The sequence below is a fragment of the Pholcus phalangioides genome, unplaced genomic scaffold (genome assembly GCF_987345545.1).
Source record: "Pholcus phalangioides strain wild (caught in Gottingen) unplaced genomic scaffold, Ppha-v1.0 ptg000009l_1, whole genome shotgun sequence".
Taxonomy (NCBI): Eukaryota; Metazoa; Arthropoda; class Arachnida; order Araneae; family Pholcidae; genus Pholcus; species Pholcus phalangioides.
The window spans coordinates 43774540-43784960 of record NW_028301602.1 but is presented as its reverse complement, the minus strand read 5'-3'; the positions used below and the strand labels follow the sequence as shown (position 1 = coordinate 43784960).

The 10421-nt window shown below is 34.7% G+C and overlaps 1 protein-coding gene across 1 annotated transcript in view; it reads right to left on the bottom strand.

Moving 5' to 3' along the window:
• LOC149083122 (BAI1-associated protein 3-like) overlaps positions 1-10421 on the bottom strand; it is a 251584-nt gene that overhangs the window by 7727 nt on the left and 233436 nt on the right. The window contains exons 24-34 of the mRNA XM_089236788.1: positions 10324-10398; positions 10017-10160; positions 9564-9779; positions 8116-8184; positions 7836-7982; positions 6389-6505; positions 5577-5660; positions 3968-4049; positions 3435-3473; positions 1820-1943; positions 347-540 (exon numbers count right to left, since the gene is read on the bottom strand). Coding sequence (XP_089092914.1) covers positions 347-540; positions 1820-1943; positions 3435-3473; positions 3968-4049; positions 5577-5660; positions 6389-6505; positions 7836-7982; positions 8116-8184; positions 9564-9779; positions 10017-10160; positions 10324-10398 — 1291 coding nt within the window. The remainder of the gene's footprint in view (positions 1-346; positions 541-1819; positions 1944-3434; positions 3474-3967; positions 4050-5576; positions 5661-6388; positions 6506-7835; positions 7983-8115; positions 8185-9563; positions 9780-10016; positions 10161-10323; positions 10399-10421) is intronic.

Genomic DNA, 10421 nt, shown 5'->3' with positions numbered 1-10421 from the left:
CGAAATCCATTAAATTAAAACGAAATAAAATTAAATCCATTAACTTTAATACGAAAAACTAATGCATTCATACACCTGCTTTTAATGCACTTCGACGAACAGAAGATTAAGATTTGGTAACCAACTCAAATGGGATCCTTGGTCAGCGTAACAGTGGTTATATATTTCCTCTGAAGACGGCACCCATGGTGTGTCGAAATGCATTAGGAATTTCGTAGTTTCCGGTGCACGTATTTGCCTTTCTCGTTGTTCCAAATCTAGAACAACGAGAAAGGCAAATACATGCACCCAAGGCAAATGATTTCACAAATCTAGAGATTATTATCTTTCATTAATGCAATCCAACCTTTCTCGTTCGGATGCATGAGATAAAGATCGGTGGGCCTGAGGTCTTTAACTTCTTCGCCATTTATGCCAGCCACATTGCACAGACCTAAGAATGCTTCACCTTCGAAATCGTTCTTGGTCACCATATCGTGATCCATGACGCTGAAGCAAAGTCCGGCACCCTCTCGGTGGCACTGCTCTGCTCCGATGCGACTGAAATACAATCGAGAAGCTATTTAATTACTGATTTGTCTGATAGTCATGAAATTATAACATTTCAATTAGAGAAATTCAAACCCCATCGTTCAATTTGTTTGTTAATTTTGTCGTACTGTAGTGACTTTGTGTACTCGGTAAAGCTAATTAAATTGGGATCAACAGTTTGGAGTCGTTTTCCTAATGATGAGAGACGCATATTATGCTAGTGTAGCATATACATATACTACACGTACTTGATACATATGCTAACTAGAATTTGAAAGCAGACATACGCACTCGAAAGTCAGGACATTGATCATTTTACTGTCATGTTTCTCCCTAAACTTCTATCGTAATGCAATAATATACAGGGAATCAGTTGTGATTTAAATCACTCTAAGCTTTGTATCCGTGGAAGAATTTATACATATACAAAGATCTATTTCAATTCGTACAGATAATGAAATTCGATACTTGTTTTGGTATCTAATCATTCTACTACTATCACTACTTAACCGTACATGCACCTCTTAAGCATTTCTTTGGGGGATTTATAATGAATTGGTGCTTGAGGGAATGTGTGTGGCCCTAACGTATTCATGATGTCAGAGTTGTGCGCGTTTCGAATTCGGATGTGATGCCATCTGTCTTCCATACTAGAAAAGAATATTTTCTGATTCTAGAATTATTTGTAGGTATTTTCTGATTCTAGAATTATTTGTAGGTATTTTCTGATTCTAGAATTATTTGTAGGTATTTTCTGATTCTAGAATTATTTGTAGGTATTTTCTGATTCTAGAATTATTTGTAGGTATTTTCTGATTCTAGAATTATTTGTAGGTATTTTCTGATTCTAGAATTATTTTTATAGGCATTTTCTGAATTAAGAAAATTATTTTTAGTATTTTATGAATTTAGAATTATTTTTAGTATTTTATGAATTTAGAATTATTTTTAGTATTTTATGAATTTAGAATTGTTTTTTCAATTGTTTTTGGATACTTTATGATTCCAGAATTATTTTTCGTTACTATTAGGCAGATTCTTGAATTTTCATGTTCATATAAGTATCGGGTTTGAAGATCTGCCTGTGTGTGCTGCTCTCTGTGGAGAATTATTCTACTGACGAATCGATCATGAGACTGGTGTTCTCAGTAGATATAACACGTAAACAAAATTTATCTTCATTCATTTATCTTTTTTAAAGAAGTATTTATTCCGTTATTACCCTGTTTTCAGCATTGAGCCAATAATTAAATACGCGTTTTTGTTAAGAAAGAAAATATATACGCACAATTCAAAGGCTTCATCAAAAAGCGGATACAACGTCTTTTTCTGAACTTTCGTCTTCTGTTTGGCACAATTCGGGAAGAAATGTCTCGGGACCAATTCTATGATCACGAAAGGATCACTGAAACCTAGCAGACAAAAATCCATGAGAATAGAAATAAACCAACGTATAAATACCATGTAAATAAAACTCTTAAAAATAACTGAGAAACGTTGAAAGACCAGTCGAACATGAGAAAATTCTCGTTTTATTTACTTCCAGCCTAATTTATAACGACAAATCTGAAATTATGAAGAGAAATCCTACAAAGAAAAAACAATTGCACTGAAAAAGAATTGGTATGCCAAATAAGCCAATTAATAGAATCAAATAAATAATTGCTATTCAACCTTTCGTGTTGCACTTCTTTTAAAAGTTTTTTGAATGCCTCATCTTTTTTGAGTGAATGTTTTAGGTGTTTTATGCAAATCGATTTCCTATATACTATACGTATCTGGATACACAGGGTGCATAGGAAAGTCCTTTTATCCTGGAATAAATCGCGAACTGTTGATTCTAGAGTGATACTTCCCGCTGGAAAAAGTGTGCAAATAACGTGTAGACCTCAGATACGTCATTTATATTGCAAGGTGTCATGTAGTTATAATGTATTTATTTGCATACACATAAATATGGAGCTGATCCATAGGGTCATGGTCATAATAGTTATTAATATAATTGAGACTGGTTATGTTTGGTGATGATGATTTTAGGAAGAAAATTCATCTCTGCCTCCACGGTGACTTGAATCCCCGGTCTCTCGTTTGGCGGACGAGTGCTCTACCCCTAAACTATGGAATCAGAATATTTTTTTCTTTGGAGCATTTTTATATGTTGAATGGCTTCGTACATGGACGGCGACAGCAATGAACTAATAGCTCGTGAATGAGATAGGCCACCAGATGGCAGCATGTATGTAGCGAAATATGTCCCTCTCTACTTGTTAATATAAGATTCATTTCCAAATGTAACCAGTTTTTCGAGGATGCTTGTATTAACAAGTGGAGAGGATATCTTTCTCTACATTGACTTTTTATTTGGTCACCCTGTCCTAAAAACCCAGTTAGAAAGTTTTTTTCCCTCACTGAAAATGAGGGAAAGAACAGCATATGAAGTGTAGAATGAGCTTGTCATGTTTATGTGGGTCTTCCCTTCATTTTCAGCGATTTTCGAATTCAAATATCTTAGCAAATAATGCACTTAAAAACATGGAATTTTTTTGTTGGGCTCAGGAGAGACAAGGCAACAACTTTCTGATTGGGGTTTTCAGGAAAAGGTGATCAAATCGAAAGTTACTTGAATTTTTTTATTTTTATTTTAGTAGCTATACAACCCCTTGTAGTATGAATGAGTATCAGAGGTCTACATGTTATTTGGATATTCTTTCCGATTCGAAGCATGCCTCTAGGATCAACGGTTCGCTAGTTATTGCACGATAAAGGACTTTCTTATGCACCCTGCATAAATTTATAATTAGTTACCACTGGTTTATATATATTCAGCCTGATTGTAACCACTTGTTTGAAGAATAAAAAGAAGAGAAGGAGGAAGAATCACACACACAGAATATTATATATACCTGTTGGATCTAAAGGAATGAGCTCTCTGGCATTCAAAACTGAAAAGAAAAACATTTTCCGGTTAATAAAACGCGTACAAAACCCGTTTGAAAAAGCCAAACACGTCTGTGCACAAGCAAACTTTCACAACATAAATAATCACAATATAAGACAGGAAAACATTCTTGAGCAGGGGGTTCTTAACCTTTTGTGTTCCGCGGACTTTCTGTGTCAATAAGACGAAGGCCAGGAGCCCCCCTCCCCCCCTGCCAATAAAATGAATACCACGGACCCCTTTACAAAAAAATGTTAAGCACATAATAGTACAAAACCAACAAATTAATTGTTTTTTTCATCCAATCTCACGGAACCCCATAAACCTCCCCAACTGGCTCGCAACCCCTACTTAAAAACCACTGTTCTAGACTAGACCATATGACAACCATATTTTTATGGGCATCTTTTTATCAGCCACCTCGTTGGGCATTTTGTTTGTTGTGGCGTTGTATTTGTATTTGTATTAGAGGAATCAATGCAGGAAATGAATACTTACTATCTATGTAAAGACTTTCGGCAGTAGCGTTATAAGATGTTTTTATCGTCAAATATCCGAAATTTGCCTTTTCTTGCTTTTGCTACAGATAGAGGGAGATACAAACCATTACGAACGAGAAGAAAAATAGAAGCATTTAAATCGGAACTCACAAGCCCCTATGAAGAAATATATTCAAAGTTACAGTATCTCGAAGAAATTATTGGCATCCATGGAGAATCTAGTTACATTTTTCCCCCGTTACGATTCATATCAGTAAATCAGTTAGATAATATACTGTTAACAGCTTGACAGTTCCATTGCAGTCAAACTCGGTTTTACGACACCTCCGCTATAACGTCAATAATTGTCGGTGCAGACTGATTCCCATAGAGAATAAGGTTAATGAATCTTGCTTATAACGTGGATGAAAAACAATCACCCCAGATATAACGACACATTTTCCGTCACGTTTGTGTTTCCGTTTCGATGATGTTTTCCCCAATTCTGAAGATTATAGCTGATCACATTCAGGGAATGTTAGTCTGTTGTTCTACATGTACCGAAAGGTGAAAAAAAATTAGTATCACGTGTTTGACGCTCCGACTTGCTCATTGACGAGACCAGTATACAAAACACATTCCCGTATCTTTCCCTTCCAAACTTTTTCCTCATTAAAATGTCAAATTTTTCCAACGAAGCTTACTTCAATTCCTAATCCTTACTAAAATCGGGGATGAAGGAAAATTAAACATAATTTATAAATTGTGTCATAATGAATATAACAATAAATATGTATCTCTCAATGCCACGTTCATTGTTTTTTTCGTGAGTTACATTTTAGCAGACTTGCTGGAATAATGCATTTCTCACCAAGGGATATTTATAAGCGATATTTGATGATTTCGCCGACGAATGGCAAATGTTTAGCGAAAATCGGCGATGCCACGTATATTGATTTTATCCCAACTTCCCATATTTTTCTCGGTCAAATATGGATCTTCCTTGAGACAGAGCGACGGGACATGATCTGGTAAGGAAGAGGAGGTGGTCAAATATGGTAGAAAAACGGCATATCCTATCATCATAATAAAATAAAAACTGCATGTATAACTTTTGAGTGCATCCGATTACATTTTTAGTCAAAAAGGCTCGGTTGTAACGACAATTCGGTTATAACAACAAAATTTCGTAGAATCTTCGATGTCGTTATAGCTTAGTTTGACTATATTTTCAAAGGATTATTTTTCGAGTAGTAAATTCGTTTTTTTTTTATTTTGTAAATTGAAAGAAACGTGAAATATATCTCTTATTTTGCAAAAGTTTGATTATATCTATACGTTTGAAGATACTCATATGAAAAAGATTATGATACCTAAAGAGAACAAACGTATCAACTGAATATAGTCGAGTGATACGTGATATTAAATTATAACATCAATAGCAGCATTATAGGTATAATATTTATAATTACAGTTACTAGATATTATAAACTTTATGATTTAGATGCCAGTCAACTGAAAATCGGTAAAAGATACTTGAAAATACAAACTAATGAGCGTATGGAAATCTTATCAAATACTGTAATTCGAACTGAAACAGAAACTAAGCAAGGTGTGTATCACAGTACCTGCTCTTCAAGCCGTTGCAATACGTATAATTCAATGAGGTGCAGTGTTTCAGCCTTTTGCAGCTTCAGCAAGTGAAATAAATCCTAGAGGGGAAAAGGAGAAACACAATATGAGAATGATGCGCATCCCGAAAAAGATTTCCACTCTGTATTGCGCTTCGTATCCAGTCCACTCAGTAGGGTAAAGATATTTTCCACTTTTCAGACATACCTATTTATAGAAAGCACTAATTTCAGAGTAAAAAAAACTAAAAAAACTTTTATTCGAAGAGAGAGAGAGAGAGAGAAAGTGTCACTTTTTTAATTTACACTGAGTGCAGTCAGAGACGTCTTAATACATGGGTCCACCATCTAGGTGAGATCTGGTGCTATGATTTTCGAACTTTCGAAAGCGAGTATATAATTAGATAGTGTGAGGCCAGCTGACCCCACAGGTTCGTTGGTTTCGTAGTAATTGAGTAAAAAAGTCACGAGTGAAACGAAAGGTTTAAAATCATAAAATATTGTAGTCCTTGATTAATACATATATAGTTATAGTGCTATTTACAGATTTCATATACGAAAGTATTAATTTCTTTCCTTCGGACTACCGAGTCTATGACCTTCTTCTTAGGTCCCGGCAGTCGCTCTCCTCTCTCTTGTCTCTTTTCTCTCCTCAAACCAATCGTCTCTCTTTCTTTCTCAGATAGGCTGGTATTTTGTTTGGCTAAGTAGGTCCTCCCTCCAAGAGGTCCACGATACTCTTGAAACGGCCCTGAAAATAGTATTGCATTTTAACACATTTAGCACGTAAATGAGACAATATGACTGACCTGATAAGGAGCGTTCTGGATGCAGTCTAAAGGAAGCCCTTTACCATCGCCGTGAAAGAAATCGACTAGAATTGCTAAGGAAGAAAATAGACGATCGAAAAACGCCAGACGTTCCTTCTAGAAAATTCCAAATTAAAAAAGAAAGAAAGAAAAAATCAATTTCAAATATGAACAAATTGCAGCGAATATCATTTTAATATGTAAAAAAAAAAAAAAAAAAAATAAATTTAAATTTCTTTTATAGCAATGAAATTTAAGAATAAATACTTTTCCAATTCTGTGCGTATTTCCAAGGAATATACAAAAATGCATTTATATCAATATATACATTTCCTAAATATGTTTTGGTGCCTCCAAAATGTATACCCCATGTGCATATACTAATGAGACTCAATTTGGAAGCGTAGCTGGAAATTAAATTGTTGTCAAAGTACAGCGCAAGGTATACAGGGATGTTCTGTAAGTCCTAATTCGGCCTTTATCTCATAAACCCTTCATCGGAAGGTCTGGTTTAAAAAATGCTAAAAATGTGTTAAAAAATCACTATGTACCAGCTTTGAGAGTCTAAATACGGTGTGTCACAAAATAAAAATTCTAAATTTTTATATTCCCCCCCCCCTCCCCAGTATTCTGATTTCTACTTAGGAAGTCGCTGCCCTTCTTATCCCAACAAGAAGAGTTTCACGTTTCTAAGTGCAATATTTGCTGAGATATTTCAATTCAAAAGCACAGAGAAAAAGTGGGAAAGAAAAACATAAAATGAGCTTGTCCGTTAGTTTACACCAGCGGTTCTCAACCTTTTTTGACTCGCGGAGCCCCTTTAAGAAAAAAGATCTATGGCGGAGCCCCGTAGAGGCCAATTTTTTAATTTTTAATCAAAGTTACTGATTTATTTAAAAATATTTATAATTAATTATTTTTTTAATTTTACTGTTTTTTTTATATTTTCCTTGAGCAGCCGCGGAGCCCTTGGAGAGCGCATAAGGAGCCCCAAGGGCTCCGCGCAGCACCGGTTGAGCACCGCTGGTTTACACTGTTCGTTCCCAACTTCTCTCCGATTTTTGAATCCAAATATCTCAGTGAATATTGCATTAACAACATAGAATTTTTTTTGTTGGTCTTAGATGGGACAGGGCAACTTTCTAACTTCAAGTTAGAAGACGGTGGGGGGGGGGGGGCATTCAAAATTTGGATTTTTCATTTTGCGACATACAATTTCCACCAACAAACTGGTATAGGGTGATTTCTGAACACATACTGAGAATTTTGAACTGAAACTATATCTCTATAACGAACGGTTGATGAGATAAAAGCCGAATCAGGCTTACAGCACGCTGTATAGCAATCGGTAGAGAATGAATGATGGCTTCATGACGCCCAAGTTTTTTCATATGTAATAAGTATTTCTTTGTATCTATTTATCTATGTATATCACGTATGCACTTACACCGATGCTGCTTTGTGCAGTCTCCATAAGCTCATGCATCAGAACCGTCCACAGCATATCTAGTAATCGGTCGAAGTTAGCCTGCAACAAATTGTTGTAGAGGTTGCGTAACGTAGTGTCCAGATTCTGCAGGAGGGGACGAATAGCCTGTAATAAAACATACAAACACTTACATATCTGAATAACTGAGGTCTTTTCTACCCCGTAATCCAAAATATACACAGAAAAATATGTCTACAGAGTAAAAACAAACCCCGATTCATGATCTGATTACACTTACACTTTCAGCGTCTAATTTCTCTGGTGCCCAAGCTAAATGGAAGACGAACTTTTTCATGTCGGGACGAAGCTTCACAAGAAAAAAAAAAGAAGAAAAGGTTATACCACGAATTAATAATTTATTTTCTGATTTACTAATTGAGAATAATTCTGATTTACTAATTGAGAATAATTCTGATTTACTAATTGAGAATAATTCTGATTTACTAATTGAGAATAATTCTGATTTACTAATTGAGAATAATTCTGATTTACTAATTGAGAATAATTCTGATTTACTAATTGAGAATAATTCTGATTTACTAATTGAGAATAATTCTGATTTACTAATTGAGAATAATTCTGATTTACTAATTGAGAATAATTCTGATTTACTAATTGAGAATAATTCTGATTTACTAATTGAGAATAATTCTGATTTACTAATTGAGAATAATTCTGATTTACTAATTGAGAATAATTCTGATTTACTAATTGAGAATAATTCTGATTTACTAATTGAGAATAATTCTGATTTACTAATTGAGAATAATTCTGATTTACTAATACTAAAAATATGCAAAATTTGGCGCTGTTTAGTCTAAAATTGTAGATTTGTATATATATATATATATATACACATAAATACATACATATACACTAAACAGGACCCGACTTGAACGATAGGCTACTTTAAAATTTCGTCAGAGCTGGACAAATGCCTGACATGGGCAAAAAACTGTCGGGCAACATTGGTTCATGTGCTTCAACAATGACATTTTGGTTACCGTGGCTCCCTAACATGACAGGCATATGTGTTTATGCCTTTACAATAGTTTGTCACTTTTTCAATACTCCAGTATATGGAGAAAATTTTATTCGGGTATTTTTTGCTCTAGTAATATATAATTTGAATTAAAAAATATGTTTTACATAATTTATATCATGATTGGACATGTTTTACTCTGAACCATTCTGAAGTTGTAAATTTGTAATTAATTGATTGTGTGTTTTCTGTGCTTCTCTATTTTCATTTTCTTAAGCGATTGTCATCAATTACATCCCCTATAGCAGTGGTTCTTAATCAAGGGTCCTTGGAGAGGTTCCAGGGTGGTCCTAGAGCTTGGATGAGAGCACAATTAATTCATTGCTTTTGCATGGACACACACACACACACCTTCGAACACAAAAGGCTAAGAAACTCTGCTCTGTATCGGAATTATTTTATTAAGTTGTATAACGTATTAATTACGGTCGGCATGCCATAAATATGTTAGTCATAACTGCTTATTTATTTTCCTCTTAAACACAACCTTTTCCGGTTGAGTTCTGTTTTTACATAAACTTGAACAGGATTTGTATTTAGTTTTAACTTTGGTTTCCGGGTCATGAATTCAGTATAGAAATTAATGACGAAAACTTATCACGCTCAGAAATGGATATCATATAATAATAGTAATAAAAAAAAACCTTATCGACTAGTTGGCATATGAGGGCAAAAATTTTGGTGGTCACGTCATCTTCGGCTTTATTTAACAGATCATAGACCGTTTCACGGCACTGATTGGCCGTGCAGCTTCCTTGATTGAGGTTCAGAGCTTTGATGATTTGTTCGACCCCCAATTCTTCTTCGAGAGGCCTTAGAGTTTGCAGAACGTATTCCATATTGTTCACCGTGATACATAACTGAAATTACGGAAAAAAAGACATAAAAGCGATGAAAATGAAGAATATTTTACTTTGGAAATGGTCTCAGGAAAAACACAAATAATTTCAAAATTAAAACTGTGAATTACAAAAGGAATTAACATGCGAATGGATAAAGACGAGTTATTTCACACTTTTACCATGAAATTCATTTTCATGAAAAAAAAAGCGTGAAAGGCACTGATTGTTTGAAATAATTTTTGAACAATCGCTGACCTGTTCCGAAACATCGTTCTTAGAGTCATCATTCTTGGCGGCGTAATTGCTACCAGTAGCAGCATCTTTTGGATTCACGGGGCAATTTCTTTGTAATCTTTCTTGACACAGCTTGGCATAGTACACTGTTCCTTCACATATTATCTAAGATTAAAAAAAGTACGACCCAATATGCCAATTACCGAACTACTAATAAACCGCAAAGACGCGATTCACAACTGCGATCGCGATCTGCAATATTAATAATCATTTCGAAAAATATGTGTAGCATAGTGAAAAGGCTATGAATGTGGAGTAATTCACTCACCTCAATCAATTTGAGCACGTAATTATATGAACCAGATGGATCTGGCCAAGCCAATTGCCTCCAAAATTCTTTGATCTAAAAAATGCGACGAAAGAAAT